Below are 20,136 nucleotides of genomic sequence, written 5' to 3'. Positions count from 1 at the left end.
AGGACTGGGTTCAAAACAGTATAAGATCCAGACTTCACCTAATAATATGAATAGCAATCATGTCTTAGAATAGTGATTCCTCAACTTTTATTGTATATTCCTATAGTTTTTTCCTATTTTAAGACCATTATTAATATTAATGTACTTGCTAGTTTATATATGTATAACTATGTATACAATGTACACAAGATTGAACATTTAAAAGTATACAAGGCAAATGAGGGGCTGTGGAGACGGCAGTGGGTAAGGCCCTTGCTGTACAGTGTGAAGGCCACATTGGATCCCTAGAACACATAAAGGCCACCAGCAATCCCAGTGCACAGGAGGCAGACAGGGAAATCCCTAGAGCAGGCTGGCTAGCAAGAATGCCTGAAACAGTGAGCTCCATGTTCAGGAAAGACCTCACTTCAACACATGAGGTGAAGACATATCACTAAAAACATCTGAATTCTACATGCACAAACATGCACTAGTATACATATGCACCCACACATGTGAACACGTGTAGTGATATTCTATTTGTGCTGAAATGTGGTGATATTTTATTTGTATGTTAATAAATAAAGTTTGCCTGGAGATCAGAGGACACAGATAGTAATCCATAAACAAAAGTCAGGTGGTGATAGCACACATTCTTAATCCAATCACATGGCAGTCTCTGTGTGTTCAAGGACACAGCCAAGAGTGGTGACACATGCCTTTAATCCTAGTATCAACCAACCATAAAGACCTGGAGGTCTGTACAGACAGGCAGTGACAAGGAAGTGAGGTAGCTAGGCTAAGAGCCAATGAGAAGGCAGAACAGCAAGGCAATAAAGGTGTAGGTTAGACAGGAAGAGGTTCTCTTGGGAAGCTATGGCATCATGGTGAGCTAAGGTTAGCTGGTGGCTCTCACTATTTCTCTGATCTCTAAGGCTTTCACTCCTGTATTTGGCTCTGTGTTTCTTATTTAATAAGACTGTTTAGAAATTTGTCTACAAACACGCATACACACATACATACATATGAGGCCCGGCCTGGCCCACCCTACCCCACCCCCGTGGAATCTGATTTATCTTGTTGTTCTTTTGGTGTTCTAATCACTTGGTTCCTGCACTAAAGCAGCTCACTAAGAAAAAGGCTTTGACATACACACTGACTGACCATTTTGGATTATGTTTTCTTAAAGAGAGACTCTAAAAAAATAAGCAGTTTGTAGATAATTGGGAAAAGACACTGGAGAGGATTTAAGGAAGATTTAAATCAAAGTAGTAGAGTTGTTACAAACATTGAGACGCCCTGGAAATTCTATCACATCTCCTTCCAAGGCACAGTGTGGAACAGATGCTGGCTACCAGTCACAGACACTCCCCTTCCAAAGGGAAAGGAGAGATCCCTGGCACCAAGACATCCCAAACATCCATCAGACCCAGTTCCACTGGACTCCAGGGCTATGCTGCAGGCTCCATGCTCTAATTTTACACAGCATGGCTCTGGCCTCTGGACCTCACTGTAGCCTATGAGACCAGCCTATCACATTCCCCACTCCTTCCTCAAAACTACTTGGTCCTCTTCCTTGTTTCAGGACTTATTCCCTAATCATACCTACATCATACATACAGCAAGCTAGGATCTGCATATGAGGAGAACAAGTTCATATCACACATTAAGTAGGTATTGTTGTTTTTATGTATATGGGTTCTTTGCATGCATGTATATACTGTGTACCACGTGTGTGCCTAGTGCCCACAGAGACCAGAAGAAGCCATCAGATCCACTGGAACTGAGTCACAAAAAGTTTTGAAACATCACCTAGGTGCCAGGAGCTGAACCTGGGTCCCCTGTAAGAGCAGCAAGTGATCTTAATCACTGAGCCAGCTCTCTAGCCTCCAAGCTGTTTTATAAAAGAGGGGAATCCACAGAAAACTGATGTTGACTTTAGGATTTCACCTGGGAAAGTAAACTCTTGGAATGAATCTGCTGGTTTTCTTCCCATTTCGATTGCCATTTATTTCTCGGGTACATTTCAGCCACCTACACAGTTCCGAACTGTTCTTTTCAAAGAAACAGCGTAGTCTCTACGACTGCAGGCCCAGCACTCAGTAAAATATATACCACTTACAAGGACATCTTCAGCCACTCATCACCTTCTGGTTTCCAAGCTCCTTTTAGCAACTGTTCACAAGATGTGACAATAACACCCCCTGCACCTAAAAAAGAGAAGAAAAGAAAGAAGTAAAAATATTTAACCAGTTTTCTTAAGAAAATACATGGCAGGAGAAGTCAGACTTTCCCCTCCTGCTTTAAAATCCAAGATTACCAAAATAGGATTCTTGAGAGGAAGAAAAAGTAGTCTTCTGTGTATTGAGATCTGAGACAACTGCATTCTCTCTCCCCAACATGACAACCGCATGTCTTACTGTGACCTAAGGTTAAAGCTGGGATCTCAAGCACAGAGATGCATATATAGAATTGCTCTGTGAAAAGTAAGGTCCTCTCTCTATTTCTTTCCTTGATATGGCTAGCTTTAGGTGCAGCATATTGTAACAGAGGTTTCAGAAACATGTTCGATGCTTTCATATAAAACAACAGGGTTAATGACATAGGCCAGTTGGTAGAAGCACTTGCCTAGCATGTATCAATCCCCAACAATGCATGAACCAGGCATGGCAGCACTTTCCCGTGATCCCAGCACTCAGGAGGTAGAGGCAGTATGGTCACAAGTTCAAGGTCACCCTCAACTACATAGTCTGCCTGGTCTCAAAAAGAAAGAATATAAAATAATTATAAAGCAATTAGAACAATGTGAATATGAATATTTGCTATTTCTAACAATTCACAAGAAAGGAAAGAATATAAAGAAACTTGTTTTCATTTTTAGACAGGGTCTTTCTATGTAGCGTAGGGTGGCCTAGAAATCACTGTGTAGCTCAACCTGGTTTCAAACTTGTGACTTCCTGCCTCAGCCTCCCAAGTACTCAGATTATAGGTGTGCACCACCATGCTCAGCCTCAGCAACGCTATTTAATTTACATAAAATTTCTTACTAAACTTGTTTGATTTATGGCAAAAGAATTAGTTATGATTGCATATGGTTCAAGAAAACCTAAAGCAATTATTTATAAGGAACTTTACAAGGCCATGAGGCTCAAAATTATGGGTGATCACTAATTCTCATGTAAGTAACTTTTAAATTAACTTGAGTAGCTAAAAAAGACAAGGTTTTCATTTTCCAAAATTAAAGTATATGATCCTCACTCCTGCAAGCAGAGAAGTATTCAGAGTTACAGTACATCAATAACAGAATACTTATTAACACGTATTATTAATATTACCTCGGGCCCATCCAATAGCTATCATGACTATCCAGCCATTTTTGTAATAGCTATTAGCATGTGTGACTCCACCTACTATTTTCCAAGTTCTGGTCACTTCCTTCATCCCCGCAGCCAGGAGCTGAATAGGTAGATATGAATAGCCCTGGGAAACTAGGTCACGTGGGCAAAAAAATACAATATACCTGAAATTAAAATTTAAATATTTTAATATGTAAATAATATCAGAAGACTAGAAGTGAAAATCTAAATCATCATCACTAGCAACAGGGCATAACACACAGAGTGCAATTATCCATAAAGCTTGGAACATTACTTCAAAAAAAGTAGACCGGACACCAGTGGTTTATTAACTCACACAAAACAATATAATTTGTCTGTGTCATGATGTGGGAAAGGAGTCATACACTTTGCAATACTCCATACAGTTTTAACTTATTCATACAGTTTTAGAACAAACAGGTACATAATTTATTAACAAAAGGAAGCAAGTGCATCATCAGTTCCAGCAGGTATAGGCTACAGCTACTTAGTGTCTTTGTTCTTAGGGAAAAGGAATCAAACAAAGGAGGTTGCATTTCAACTCCTATTAACATCTTGATCTGTGTCCCTGTGGTTAGGGCATAAGTTAAAACCTGTGCAAAGACAGAGACAGCTCACAAGGAAATGGGCCCATGTGATGGGAATGTCTTTTCCTGCAGCTGAAGGGACATGAAGCTCGGCCGGAGCTGGAGTTTTCTCAGGACATCCCACAACACACAGTCTTTAATTTGCTGAATACGCTCAGACTTAGCCAATAAAGTTGTTGCTAGTTTAAGAATAACTCACCCAGCCGGGCGGTGGTGGCGCACGCCTTTAATCCCAGCACTTGGGAGGCAGAGGCAGGCGGATCTCTGTGAGTTCGAAGCCAGCCTGGTCTACAGAGCAGGACAGGCTCCAAAACTACACAGAGAAACCGTCGGGGGGGGGGGGGGGGCCTCACCCATTCTCTGGAGAATCACAGTTTTAAACTTCATTTGTTTTCAGCATCCCCTCAAATACTATCAGTGGTATTTACTAGAAACTACACTGTTTCTTCCTTCCATTCCTAAGAGACAGTTCGGTGCATAAAGCACAAAAGATCTTCTTCTAATAGAGTGATGCAGAACACACAGCAGGGGAAAAGTGTTGGGGCTCTTTTGAAAGCAAGAGTTAATTTCATTCCAATTCATGAGTAATAAACTCACAAACCTCCAGTGTATTCACAGAATATGAAATATTTGCCAACACACTGCTCCAGAAACCTAACATGAGCAGCAATGGTTTGGTCAGCCTCCACATCCCTCTTCATCTTACTCACTAACTCCTCTCCTCCTCCTCCCCCTCCCCCTCCCCCTCTAAAGTCCCACTCCAATACCACTGTACCCATGGCCCTGGAAGGTCTGTTCCATTTCATCTCAGCTCAGACAAGCAGCAGCTCTAGGCAACTGAAGAAGCTGGTTGTCGTGCCTAAAAATGCTCTTTAGACATTAGAGTGCTCCTAAGTAGATTACACTGGTCGCTGGATAACAGGAATCCTGCAACTTATCAGCTGTCCTCTAAACAAAAACTCAGCACAATGAAAAATAGTCTTGTTTGTCTTTACCAGTAGATGGCGCTAACCTCCAGACATGTGCGATGTGTGCTCTGAGAAGGGATGGTTAAAGCCGACCTTGCCATATGATTCCCCAAACCAACTGACTCTTAAAGTCAGAAGAAGCAAAGTCAAAAAACTTTATTCTAAGTGTTAAAAAACTTCTAATATTAAAATAGCAAAATATACTGCCTGAAATCCAGCATCATTTTTCATATTTAAGAGACTGTAAGGACAACATTCCTATTTCCAGAATTCAAAGCAATTCACAGCTTATGCACCAACTAGAAAATTAAATAGCCAAGGTTTAAACCCGGGGCCAGGGTAGATATTAAACTACCTAATATCTCTGATACCTTGAATAAGTCATTCACCTCAATGATCTGTTAAGGATAGAACAGTCCTCACCTCACAGGGCTTCCCAGAGCTTCAAAGGGCCGAAATAAGAGACAGGGCTAAAGACTAGTGATGTGCATCAGGGGTGATGTGCACCAGGGGTGATGTGCACCAGGCAAATACTGAGCAAAACAGAAGACTGAATGAGACTAAGTAGGGAAGACTGGCGGACTAGCCAGGAAACTACAGCAGTGTAAAACACACCCTTGCTTTAAAGATGGATACGACTAAATGTACATGAGCAAAGAACAGAATGAAATTCATTAGCTATGTCAGAATATTCTAATTTTGCTATATCCTTTGCCCAATAAAAAACAGAATACTTTGAATGTCGGTAAATTAAGTATTACATATGTAACCAAGATAAGGTAAATAAAAACCCCATAGTGTTGAATTTGAATTAGAAATACACATCAATATGAACTTGAGTCATTTTCTTTTTCTTTGCCTTAGTTCAGTTCAGTGGGTGCCCTAGCAACACCTTTAATGCTCTGAGTGAGGCTTAGAAAACTATTTCTCACTTAAAAAAACCCAAAAAACAAACAAACAAACAAAAAAACTAAAACTAAAACTAATTCCAGAAGAAGTGTAAGAGTCTTATAGTACCAGAGGCAAAGCTGCTAATCCCAGGCCTGGGGGGTTCCTCTGAAAAGTCTCCCACTGGCCAAAGAGGGATAATTAGCTTCAAATCATGACAAAAAAATTGAAATCTATAGAATCTCACAAAACATCCTTTTAAAAAACTAATCATCTTTGCAGGAGATCAGCAAGTAAAGGAACCATCAACCACCCTGCTTTTCTATGAGTCATACACCAGGCTCACCAAAGACCAGGAAGTCAGAAGTGTCCCTTACCCCTGTATGTGTGTGCTGAAAAATACACTCTTTCCACTTCTAACATACCTTTTAAATGTAAAGTCATACATTCATAGGCATGAAACTGTATTTCATTTGCTGGATCAACTAATCAAGATCTGTAGTTCCTTGCTACTCAAATCCAGAAATCAGAGTACACAGCAATCCACTCTTTTGAAGGTAAATCTACTGACTCTGAACAGTTCTTGGTGACATAGTTAACAAAGTGAAGTTTCTACTCTGATACAATGTTTTCTAGAAGTGAGACAAACCAGCATTTTTAAAAAGCCAACTGGTAATATCTGTGATGTTAATGAATCTGAGAAGGGAAACAGGAAAAGGATGACAGTCACAGGTCTGTGACGGAAGGTGACACTGGCGGTCTGGGGTTGGAGGAGACAGAGAAATGAAGCAAGAACGAAAGTCCCGGGGGCAGGACACCTTATGCGTTCAAGCAGCAAGTTCAGTGTGCTAGAATGGAGTAGGGGGCAGACCGGTTACACATAACACAAAGAGAACAGAGGGAGACTTTGTAGGGATGTACAGGCCATGGTCAAACTCAGGATTTGTTCCTAATTACTGCACACATGAGTCACATACTATAACATATTGTGAGATAATCACTTCATCATTATGTGAAGAATAGATTTGGGGGGGGGTAATGAAAGAAGCAACTAGCCCATGTAGGAAATTACTAAAAGTCCAGGCCAGACATGGGAGGCTCAGTATTTAAGACTAGAAACAGGAGAGACAGGAAGTACAGGATCTGGCTGTCTTAGTTCTTACATAGTTTCAGCATTTAAACAACATTTAAAAACCCAAAATGTTAGTATCCTTCTAAAATAATATAGAAATGAAGTCCTTCAGAAGTGTTTTGGAAGACGATACTGTGATATGATTAAGCAAGTCTATGAGATGCTGTAGTTGTCACGCATGGGGCTCTAAGGTCACACTTGTTCAGATTCTAGCCCTGCCACCTACTAGATAGGACAATTATAGCAGCTGTCCCACGTCTCGGTGTCCTTGCTGTCAGATGGCAGTAACAATGGCTACCTCTGGTAGGGCAGTGGGCAGGGCACATTTGATACAAACTGGAAGGCAGAATACTGGGGTCTGAAGGATAATGAGGAGGACCAGGGAGGTCAGGAAGGATAGGGAGAATCAGCCAAACCTGAGCACGGGCGGGAATACCACAAAGAAATTTGATACATGTAAACTAATTTCTAAAATTTTTAAGGGGCTGAAGAGACAGCTCAGGAGTTTAGAACAGTGGCTGCTCTTACAGAAGACCTGGGTTCAATTCCCAGCACCCACACGGTGGCTCACAACTCTGTTATTTCAGTTCCAGGGTATCCAATGCCCTTTTCTGGACTCTCAAGGCACCAGGCATACACATGGTGCAATACATACATTCAAACAAAACACCTATATACATAAAACTAATTACAATAGCTCATCGTTAAGTATGAAAATAAATAATTTACCTAATATACAATATTAATTCAATAGATACTAGCTGGCAAATGAATAACTCCATGCCACCTACTTTCCACAGCTAAAAAATATAAACTATTAAAGAGAGAAAGTGGTGTTCTTAATGAAAGCAAGCAGCAGCTTTCAGTGGAATCACTGTACGACTTTCCTGTTTGAGTTTAAAGTAGTATATTCTCTTCTTTCTCAGTTGAGAGTTTGAGTCATGATCTTAGATACCAGCTACTTAAGAGTGAAACTGTTTTGTAATCACTGTTAGTAAAAAAAAAAAAAAACCTAATTCTACAGACTATACTGCACTTAAAAAAAAAAACAAAAACACAGTAAAACCTGGAATCCTGTTCATATGGAGGAGGGTCATCGTGCAGAATAGTTCGATGCACTCAGTCATTCCATACCTGATTAGATAGCTTGCATGTTTATTAGATGTTTCAAATAGCTACAGAGTAATATATAATTTAGCCATAGATTAGAGATATGCAACATAGTGTTTCATAGTATTTAAGTCATTTTTTCTCTTAATGTCACCAACAAAAGATTTAGTCAGGAAAAAAAAATAATTACAATAGCTCCTTCATAGGACTCATGATTAAATATGAAAATGAATTTTCGCTGATATATAATACTAATTCAACAATTACTAGCAAATGAATAATTCTACCCCCACTACTTTCCACAGCCACAGGTTCCCACTATGACTTTACCACTACTACTATTATTTATAATATCCCTGTTTATAAGTACTTAATAATTTTTAAATTATTATAATAAAATGAATTTTTAATTATATTTATTATTGTTTGCATGTGCATGATGGGGGCACTGCATGCCATAATGGACAAGTGGAAGTCAAGAAGGCTACTTTGTGCGGCTGATTCTCTCCTTCTGCCTTTATGTGAGTGCTGGGGCTACAATTCAGGTGGCCAGACTTGTGCAGCAAGCTCCTTTACCCACTGAGCCATCTCACCAGCCCCAGTAAAAATGAATTCTAAACTGGGTGGTAGTGGCACACGCCTTTAATCCCAGCACTCAGGAGGTAGAGGCAGGCGGATCTCTGAGTTCCAGGACAGCCAGGGCTACATAGAGAAACCCTGTCTCAAAAAAACAAAACAAAACATAAAAATGAATTCTAAATGTTCCTGATATGTATTAAATTGATAGGGTTTTTAATAGAAAACACAATTTAGTTTAAATAAAACAAAGCACACTGATTTTATCAATATTCAGTAATTTTAACTTAGTCAGTCCTTTTAAGAATATCCCAATTTGGATGTAGACGAATCCAAGCCAGCTCCTATCAACATTTTGTCCTTCACTTCAAAAGTATCAAATTAACTTTTAAAGATGTCAGAGGTCTTTAAATAATCCAGTAGCTGGACATGGTGGTGCACACCTTTAGCCCCAGCACTCAGGAGGCAGAGTAAGTGGATCTCTATGAGTTCAAGGACAGCCTGGTCTACATACTGAGTTTCAGGACAGCCAGGGCTACACAATGAGACACTGAATCAATCAATCTATCTCTCTATCAACAAACAAACAAATTCAATAAATAAATAAAATCCAACAAAGAGGAAGACAAGAAAACTATACATAAGCCATAATCACTTGGACTTTTTGTTTAGTTGTTCATATTTAAGCTTTTATCATGTCATAATTCTATATGTTAGAGTTTGTTTCACAAACTAAAATATTTGGGCCAATATTTCATGTTCTCTCACATTAAAATGTTCCCACAAAAATTTGTGAGAACAGTTGTCACTGGGAGAAGACAGGGGAGAAAGGGCAAGAGGTAAATTTGCACTTTGAAACCTTGGGCACTGTTTATGTTCATTCACTGCACATGCGTGAACTTGAGGACTTAAAAACCTTAAAGGAAAAGGAGCTGTGTTACTACCATCTAGAAAAGAAGTCTTAAAGTCCCTCACAGTGCAACATATGGGCAACTTACCAGATTGAAGAAGCCAGTAAAATGTTAGTGTGGTTTGTAAGGAACTTCAGTGGAGGCTCTGCAAGCAGGATGCAGGACAAAATCCCTCCACCAAAGCAGTGGAGCATAGCACTCAACCAGCTGGACATGGGGTTACTCCATGCCGCTGCTGCTGCTCCTGGAATGACAGAGTAGAAACGTGCTTGGAGATAGTCGTCCATTTACAGCAAAGTTCCAAGGACCCATCATACCAGAGAAATAAACCAAATTTGTAGTTTCTCATGAACTATATTCATGAGTGTGCTAATCATGATTATTTAAACCAGTATTCTTTTTAAGTTGTTGGCTTTATTGTGTGGGGTGGGGTGGGGTGGGTGAAAGTGGGTGTGTGTACATGTGGGTATGTTGGGGGGCTATTCTCCAGTGCAGGCACGTGGAGGTCCGACATTGATGTCAGAACGGCTTTCGAATCATGTCTCCCTGTTATTTTTGAAACAGGGACTCTCCTGAACTTGAAGCCCGCTTTTCAGTTAGACTGACTGTCCAGCGAGCCCTGGACCTGCCTTCTCCAGCCCAGTGCTGGGGTCAGTCAAGGGCTGCTTTGCTCAGCTTTGATTTGGGTATGGGGATCCAGAGTGAGCTCTCCATGCTCATGCACATCACCCGCTGAGTCATCTAACCCCAAAACAACCTATTTGTCTTTTTAAAAAGGTGGGTGGGGAAGAAAAGTGAGAGACAGCACACCTTATGCATGCACACGTGGAAGCTGGGGTTGACTCGGGGTTTCTTCTCATATTGCTCTCTGTCTTTTAGGGTTTTGTAGGCAGGGCACTATGTAATCTTGGCTGGCCTGGAACTCTCTATGTACATGAGGCTAGTGTCTAGAGATCCACCTGCCTCATCCTCCTGAATGCTGGAGTTAAAGACGTACACCACTATGCCTAGATCCCTCTTATTTTAGAGACAGGGCCACTCACCAAATCTGGATATAGTTTTACTATATTGGCCAGTAAGCAAACTCCTAGGACCTACCTGCCTCCATCCTCCCATCCCTTGGGTTTCAGGCATGCACGGCCCCATACCTGGCTTTCATATGGGGACTGGGGATCTGAACTCAGGTCCTCATGCTTGCCCAGCAAACACTTTACCCACTAAAGCCATCTCCCATCCCCAGAAGTATTTTTAATAATTTTGACATCCTTAAAATACCATCCAAGTTCTTCTTGCCAGTTTCTAGTAACAGATGGTTTTTTTTTTTTTTTTTTTTGACAGATTATAGGATCTTTATTTTCCTTCCACCTTTTCTTCCTTTGCTCAGGTGTCTGCAGAGGAGCTCAGGACCACTCAGTGGTGGCTCCAACCCACATAGTGGCCTGCAGTGTGGGAGCTGCTGACCAGTCCTCATTGGCTGGCTGGGCACTCCAGTCTTCAGTAGGGAACCGCTGGATGGGCACAGAGGGCACCTGCACACCCTTGGACCAGTCTGCCACCTCTGACTGAGCAGCAGTGAACTCAGGAGCTGGTGCGGTCCATTCGCCCTGGAATTCCTCCTTGGTCACAGCCTTCTTCTCTGGGTCTCTGTAGAAGTAAAGATCAGGCATAACTTCCTATGGGTGCTCACGGGAGATAGTGCCACGCATGCGGAGTACTTCCCAGGCCAGCATCCACTACATCAGACCCACTGAGTGAGCTCCCTTATGGTTGCACGGGACGGCAATGTCCACATAGCACAGAGGAGAGTCTGTGTTACACAGCGCAATGGTGGGCAGGTTGGCGAAAGACGCCTCTGTGAGGGGCTGGTGGTCAGTTCTGGGTCAGTCACCACTAGAATCGGCGGCTCCTTGAAGGCTGCTTGGATCTGGTGAAGGTCCCAGGAGTGAAGCAGCAATTGGAGTGGCTCCAGTGGCGGCAGCAAACTTCAGCACAGCTCGCTGCCCAGTGTTCCTGGAGGAGATGATGCTGACATCAGCAGGGTTCTCAATGGCAACAATAACACAGGCTGCAAGCAACAGCTTCTCCCGGGTCCTCTTCAGATTTATGATGCAGATGCCATCACTTTTCCTTTTGTAGATGTACTGCTCCATTTGGAAGTCAAGGTTGGTGCCACCTAAGTGGGTTCCTGCAGCAAGGAATTTGAGGACATCAAGGGCTCCGGACATTGTGTAAGTTTCCCTTTAAGTTACGACGGGAATCAAGAGCAATGCCGTATAGACCCGTCCCAGAGTAGCGCGGGGGGAAAAAAGCCAGATGGTTAATTTTAAAAGGTTCCCACTTAGCATTTCCTTTCATCCCAAATCTTACTCGGAGACTCCTAGACAATGTGGCAAAGGAATATAGTATGAAAGGTCGGAGGCCAGTGAGACGGCTCAGCAGGTAAAGCACTTGTTACCAAGTCTGAGCCCTAGGGCTCAGACATGGTAGAAGGAAAGAACCAAATCCCACACACTGTCCACTGACCAGCACACAGGCACACGTGCATACGCACAAGTGCACATGTAGTCTGAGGTTTCTCTGGTCCTTCCCAGCCCTGCTGTCGGGACGAATCTCCCCATCCTGGGTCCTGCAGCCACTTGATTCCAAGTAAACACACAGAGGCTTATATTACTTGCAAACTATATGGCCTATGGGTGAGGCTTCTTGCTAGCTAGCTCTTACATTTTAAATTAACCCATTTCTATTACTCTATGTTTTGCCATGTATTCTGTGGCTTTACTGGTCTGCTGGCTTCTTTTCTCCTTTGGCGGAGACTGGCATCTGTCCTGCCTCTCCTTTCTTCCTCCTGTCTCTCTCCTCAGATTTCCTACCTGCCTATAAACTGCCTTCCCATAGGCCAAAGCAGCTTTATTTATCAACCAATCAGAGCAACACATATTAACAGCATACTGAAAGACATCCCACAGCACACAAATAAATAGTGTAATTAATTTATTTAAAAGAAAAGTTGGGCCATTCCAATGGCTCAGTGGATAGAGGAACTTGTACAAGGCTGACAGCCTGAGTTCAATCCCCAGAACCCACGTAAAGGTGGAAGGAGAGAATCTGCCCCATAAGCTGCTCTCTGACCTCCACACACTTGCTGCAGCACCCTACCACCACCAATAACAAAGTCTTTTTGGTTTTTTGAAGAAAGGTTTATAACCTTAAGAACTTTAGAAAACCTAAGAGGCCACAGCAAACAAACTAAGCTTTTGACATCTCAGGCTGGAAACAGGAACAAACTCCAAGGTCAGATGGGGGCGGGGGGCTGCTAGAGAGCTGGCTCAGTGGCTAACAGCACACACTGCTCCGAATGGCTGTCTTGGTTGTCAAGTGACTACAGCTGGAACCAACTAAAACCCAAGCAGCTGAAGTGAGGTGATCTACCCGAAATCTGGGCCACACCTGCTGGTGGCAGCCTACATCTAAGGACAGAGAAGAAGGAAGCTTTTGTTTTTTGCCTGTTTGCCTTCAGTCTTGCTGACAAGTTCATCTACCCTGGTGCTTAGGCTTTCCTCCGCTGGTATCAGAATCTTTGGGATTCCAAAGTAAGCTGAAGACAGCAGCTCCACAGAATCCTCCGGGACTCCAGCACCAGAATAGGACTGCTAAGACATCCAGTTCATGAAGTGAACAGCTAGATCCTTGGCCTTTCCACTGGGAGACATTCATTATTGGACTACCTGGACCACAGCCTGTAAGCCACTCTAATGAATTCATACATATATGAATACATTAGAGAACACTGATTAATACACTGCTTTTGCATGGTTTCCAGCACCTACATCAAACAGCTCAGAACAGCCCATAACTCCAGGTCCAGGGCATCTAGCATCCTCTTGTGACCTCGGTAGGGGCAGCACTCAAGTGCACAAATACAAACATACATACACACATACACACACACACACACACACACTTTAAAAAGAAAATCTTAAAAATGACACTTTTAAATTAATGAGAAATATGTATTTTACCATCTAAAAATTAGTCCTAACAAATGACTTATGAGTTATAGGAGAAAATAACTGGAGGGAGAAACCTAATAGAAACTACTCTGAACATCAAGTGATTCTAGACCCGAAGTTCTGAGAACGAACTCCCATTTCTGTGGGATTTCTTTCAAAATATATAACCATAATTAATCTAATCTAATCTGCAAAACCCAAGTAGAAGGCTACTCTGAAGAAGAAAACCTGGCCTTTACCTTTAAAATATCTAGATCAAGGAACAAACACAGTATGCATACACAAGCACATTCGAGCACACACACACACACACACACACACACACACACACACACAGGCCAATTTGTTTCAAGGTTAATTTCTCTTTCAGTGACAACTATTGGACATTAGAGAACTGATGAAATTTACAGACTGAGGCAGAAAAAATGCATTTTTATCACAGTTATACTTTCTGATTTTTATAACTGTTTTGCGGTCAAAATATACTATCTCAAATAATTAGAAGTGACTAGACAAAATGCCTCTAATTTATATTTACACGGCCCTAAAAATAATATGCACAAGTAGAAAAATTCAGAGTGGAAAAATAAAAATAACAAAAAGTAAACACTTGGTAAATATTAAGTAAGTACTATGTAGGAGGTCCTTAACCAATTATGCTGGAACTTGATTTATAAATCTAAAATTATCAAAAGAAAAATGAATTAAAACATAAAAATAGTCCAAACCAGCAAAACATAAGCAATTTCGAGAAGTACATAGTGACTACATGGAACAACAAAATTACAGCATGGGACCTTTTGTGAAGGAATACTAAACACTGGGTATGTTGTTAAGATATAAAAATAGAGTGCACAGAAACCAGTGTGCACTAACAAACTATTAACTGTTAGTATGAGAATCCTGGCATTAATAAAGATGATCAAAAAAAATTGAGGTTTTAGTTTTTACTTATATATTTATTAAGACAGTCTCATACATTCCACACTGGCTTCAAACTCATTATGGAGATGAGGATGACTCCTCACACACAGGTATACCCTGGCTAGCACTGGGGGTGAGTTCTCCAAATGGAAGCTCGATCTGAATGAGATTCAAAGTGTGACACATTGCCATCACTACGAAGATATTCCTCAAGTAACTGACTGTTTCTGCTACATTCACATTTAGAGAATACTGGCTCAATGTTATTCTAACAAATAATTAGCCTTTACCCTACACTGAGCATTCGCTGGCTAATAAGTGGACCCATATACATCCAGACTTCCCTTTACCCATCAAAACAATACAAATAAAATGTATCAAATGCTTATTCATTTCTGATTATGCCTAACAAATACCATTTCCCACAACTTCAATTTACTCACTGCACTTAAGACATCCCCATATTCTTGAACTTGTGCCCAAGTTATAGCTGCATTTTAAGATTTAATCTTTGAGATTTTAAAAGAGGCCTCAGTAAGGAATGGGTGCTCTAAAGATGTTCATGTGACAGAAAAACATATGTGAAATGTTTCAAACCATTTAAGCATTAAGATTATGCTACCATGAGTTTCCCTTATTGTCACAATTTAAACAAAGAGTTAGGAGTACCAGTAGCTCTCTAACTTCTGGACAGGGCCTCAATCTCTTTTGCATTAAATTTCATCATTCATAATATGAAAATATTATATACTTTATAAGGATTTAAAATAAGACAACATGCTTTTTTTTTTTTTTTTTTCGAGACAGGGTTTCTCTGTGTAGCTTTGCGCCTTTCCTGGATCTTGCTCTGTAGACCAGGCTGGCCTCGAACTCACAAAGATCCACCTGCCTCTGCCTCCCGAGTGCTGGGATTATAGTTGTGCGCCGCCACCACTCAACTGGTCAACATACTTTTATGCTGAGTACATGGTAGACACAGCTGGCTGATTTACTTGCTGAATGGATCAATCTGGGAGCAGAGATAAACAGGCCAAAGGAAAGCCTCGGGCTGCTGCTCATTCAATTCTCTATGCCAAAAATGTAATTCCTTTGTTTCTTACTGAAAGGCTGGGGTGGGAATGATGTGCCACGCCAGTGAAAGCAAATCAACAGTCCTTAAATCAATGAACTAGGGTGTATTAGACAGAAAAGACTCGGGAAGAGAACAGGTTGGGGAGGGGGATACCCCCTCAGATTGGTCCTATTATTTGACCCCATTTTCAAAATTATGTCAGCAAGAAAACCTTCTCTAGTTCAGACTGCAGAGCCATAGATGTGTGTATGTGTGGTATATGTGTGTATTTGCATACGTGTGGGTACACAGGTGTGTGTGTGTGTGTGTGTGTGTGTGTGTGTGTGTGTGTGTGTGAGTACATGTATATGGAGGCTATCTTTCCTAATTTCTACCCACTTTACTTTTTGAAGCAGGGTCTCTCTCTGATCCCAGGACCTACTGATTCCAGTTAGTCTTTGCTAGTCAGGTTGCCCCAGGCATTCCCTGACTCTGCCCAAGCACTGAACTTACAGGTGGCCACCACACCCATCTGGCTTTTACATGGGTTCTGGGAATCCAAATCCATTATGTATGCTTGTATAGCAAGTGCATTATGCACTGAGCTATCTCCCTAGCTCTGAATTACTTGATTTCTAACATACATTTAGGAGAGAGAGAAAATTCTCTATCCTACCTTAAGATATTTCAAATATGCTACCAACAGAATTATTTTCCAAAAAATTCTTTGCAAAAGCTGACACTCTGCAGACTAAACTGAATTTCAAGTACAAGATGGCTGAAGTACAAATAATCTCCTATGAACTTTAACACACCAGATACCTCAAGTGTGCTGTGATGGACAGCTGGAGGAAGACAGACAGGTAAATGGTGCAACAGCTGAACGAGGCCTGCTACCCACACAGCCTCCTGGGACTGGATAGGGCAGTGGTCAGCGGCATGACTGGTAGCCCCAGTTACATGCCCGTGGCTACAGTAAGCCCTGTGGGTCACAGGAAGGCTGCGTTCTCACTCTGCCCGACAAAACCAGGAGCTGGCAGCCTGTCTGTACTGACTAGATGTAATATTTGAGGCACCACGGGGCTATACAGTGTCTGTTCAACCATCCAACTCCAATTTGGCAAAAAGTAGTCATCGGGGATGTGTAATTGAGTGAATATGCTGCATTCCAATGAGACTTACTTTTACTAAGAATGAAAGTTAAACATAAAATCATAATTCACTTCCATGAACTCACTTCAAATCACACCTACAAAATCCCAAATGAATCTTTAGAACGGCCTAAAATGGTTTTGCCAACTTGGTCATCACAAAGCCTGAACGGACTCTTTAGTGTAGGTGAACATGACCTTTCTATCTTGCACTCAGTCTAAATTTAGGTCAGTGGTACATACCTATTTTTAAGAACTACTACACTGAGGTTTCCTTTTGTATTTTTAAAATTTCCAGCACGTACATATTGTATATTGAGCATATTTCCTTCCGTCTTCTTCCTTTCCTCTCCTGGGAGAACCACTGCACTGTTATGTTCACAACAGTTGACATCCACCTGGCAGGTGGTTGCTATGACATCCAGAAAGGAGCATGAGAATTGCCGGCTTTCTCATAGCTTCCACTTGAGGTGTTACACATCGTGTGAACACTAACATGTTTTTATTTTGGTCTTTCCCTACAGTTCCCCTTTTTAAAGTGGGGGTGTTGGGGAGACAGCTCAGTCAGTATAGCACTTGCTATGCAAGGATGAGGACCTGAGTTTGATCCCCAGAATTCACTTAAAAAAAAAAAAAAGCGCTGGGAAATGGTAACCTGTGTTGGAGACAGGCAGATCCCTGGCCAGCCAGTCTTTCTGATCAGCGAGTTCCTAAGCAAAAGTGAGACTGTCTCAAAAAAGAGGAAGCATCTTGAGAAACCACACCTGAGGCTTACCACTGGCTTACACACACACACACACACACACACACACACACACACACACACACACACGGTGGGGGTGGGGGCAAAAAAAAGAAGCTGGAGGAAATGGCAATACCTGCCTTGCAAGTACCAGCAGCTGAGTTTGATCCCTAGAGAACCATGTTTATAAAAATAAAATAAAATAAAAATAAAAAGCCAGAGGTAGTGGTATACAATCCCAGCACTGGGGAGGTGAAGACAGGTAGATCCATGGGGCTCAATGGCTGTGACAGCCTACCATACTTGGTGAGTTCAAGGTCACTGAGAGACTCAGTCTCAAAAAAAAAAAACAACGTGGATGGAATGAGTGGAAGGTGTTCCTGAAGAACAGCCAAGGTCATCCCGTGGCCTCCACATGCACAAACATGTGCACGACACTGTGGTGGTCTGAGCAAGAAGTCCCATGACACCAGTGTATTTGATCACTTGGTTCTTAGTTGGAGACACTATGTGGAAAGGCTGCTGTGGGAAGTACATCACTGAGGCAGACTGGGTTTATGGCCTCCTCCCTCCTTCTCCCCTCCCTCCAGACCCTCCTCCCTCCCTCCCCTCTCTCCTGCTTCTTTTGTGTGGATAAAAAGTGACCAGACAGCTTCCTGCCCCTGTAGTCATGGCTTCCCACCATGACAGACTCCTCTCTCCCACTTGCTTTTGTCAGGGTAACAGGAGAGTAATTGATAGTGTATGGTGATATTTTATTTGTGTTGAAATGTGATTTTATTTGTACGTTAATAAATAAAGTTGCCTGGAGATCAGAGTTAAGAGGAAGCCATTAAGTAGAAGTCTAGTAGTGGTAGCACATGCCCTTAATCCGATCATATGGCAGGCAGAGTCCATGTGTTCAAGGACATAGCAAGCTTGAAGACACACGCCTTTAATTCAAGTACCAACCATAGAGACCTGGAGGTCTGTACAGACAGGCAATGATGAAGAAGTCATTTAGTTGGGTTTAGAACCAATGAGAAGGCAGAACAGAAAGTTAATAAAAAGACAGACACAGCAGGTGGTAAGAAGGTGGTCTTAGCTCTTGGCTACTGCTCTCTGATCCCTAGGCTTTTAACTCTGCATTTGGCTCTGTGTTTCTTATTTAATAAGACCATTGAGAATTACATCTACAATAGTCGCACACACAAACATACATAAATCTTGTTTGCCTGATGTAGTGCCATGAACGAGAATCTCCCCCACAGCTTCTAGTGTTGGAAAGGTTCGTCACCAGTTGTGGTGCTGTTGGGAGGCTGGAGGGGTGGCCTTGATGGAGGGAGGATGTCAGCAGAAGCAGGCTTTGAGAGCTAAGATCCTGCCTTCCAGTTCACTCGCCCTGTTCTGTGCTTGTAGTTGAGGATGTACGCTCCTAGCTTCCTGTTGCCACCACCAAGTCTGCAGGCTGCTGCCATGCTGGCCTGGCCATTAAGACTCTGAAATTGAAGCCAAAATAAATGCTTTCTTCTGTAAGTTACCTTAGTCGTGATGTTTTATCACAGCAACAGATAACAGGTAATACAAGTCACACATGGTTTGTCATCAAAATTATTTTTTAAAATTTATCAATGTAAGCTCACAGAATTTGTGTCTGACACAATTCAAGAAGTTTTCAATCAATTTTTTTTTTTTTTTTTTTTTGTTTTTTCAAGACAGGTTTTCTCTGTAGCTCTGGAGCCTGTCCTGGACTAGCTCTATAGACCAGGCTGACCTCGAACTCTCAAGATCCACCTGCCTCTGCCTCCCGAGTGCTAGGATTACAGGCATGCAGCCCCACTGCCCAGTTTTTTTTTTTTTTCAAAGATTTATTTATTTATTATGCATACAGAAGAGGGTGCCAGATCTCATTACAGGTGGTTGTGAGCCACCATGTGGGTGCTGGGAATTGAACTCAGGACCTCTGGAAGAGCAGTTGGTGCTCTTAACCTCTGAGCCATCTCTCCAGCCCCATCTTCAATCAATGTTTAATTACAGTAGGAAAAGTAGATACACAGAACCACTATGTGGTAATTTCCCCAGTTCCTTAATGTGTAACTAGAATAAATATACTTGACAACTGGCACAATCCGCATACTGATCCATAAATGATTATGGTAGGAAGGATCAAGAACCCATAGACATTCCTCTCCTTACCAGTGCAGTAGTATGTATCTACACACACACTCACACACACACACACACACACACACACACAATTTAAAAAAAAAAATGGTACCATAACCAAAGATTTGAAAAACAAAAAGATGGTAACCGCATGGCTTGATTGTTTGTAGTCTGTTTATAAAACAGATGGCTCCTAGTGAGGAGATGTGAATAATCATAATCTATGTAATATCTCTAATAGCAGCTAGCACCTATGATGCAGTATTTACTGGATCAAAGTAATGCAACTTGCAATCTAGAAGTCAAATGCTTTTTTTCTCTAGACTAACTTTCACTTTACTAAACTACCCCCGTCTTCAAGTCTATGGTAACTTTCCTACATTTCAACATGTTCCACAGAGACAAGGATCATACTGGGCATCTACACAATATCACACTAGCTTCCTCTACAGATATTATACTGACTAGATCTGATGATTAAGAAATAGCAGTGTATGTCTTAACAACATACATGCAAGGCATGGGTGGTGATACAAACCTTTTATCCCAGTTTGTGGAATATTAGTTGAAGATGTGTTACATTTG

General features: G+C 41.7%; 1 protein-coding gene and 1 pseudogene across 1 annotated transcript in view; both read right to left on the bottom strand.

The window, feature by feature from the left end:
• Tmem38b (transmembrane protein 38B) overlaps positions 1–20,136 on the bottom strand; it is a 46,807-nt gene that overhangs the window by 13,457 nt on the left and 13,214 nt on the right. The window contains exons 2-4 of the mRNA XM_036179527.1: positions 9,616–9,772; positions 3,315–3,499; positions 2,102–2,189 (exon numbers count right to left, since the gene is read on the bottom strand). Coding sequence (XP_036035420.1) covers positions 2,102–2,189; positions 3,315–3,499; positions 9,616–9,772 — 430 coding nt within the window. The remainder of the gene's footprint in view (positions 1–2,101; positions 2,190–3,314; positions 3,500–9,615; positions 9,773–20,136) is intronic.
• LOC118577372 lies at positions 10,929–11,753 on the bottom strand (annotated as a pseudogene).

This window comes from Onychomys torridus, chromosome 2 (genome assembly GCF_903995425.1).
Source record: "Onychomys torridus chromosome 2, mOncTor1.1, whole genome shotgun sequence".
In the NCBI taxonomy this organism is placed as follows: Eukaryota; Metazoa; Chordata; class Mammalia; order Rodentia; family Cricetidae; genus Onychomys; species Onychomys torridus.
The sequence above is the reverse complement of the archived record's forward strand: the minus strand, read 5'-3'. Positions and strand labels throughout refer to the sequence as shown.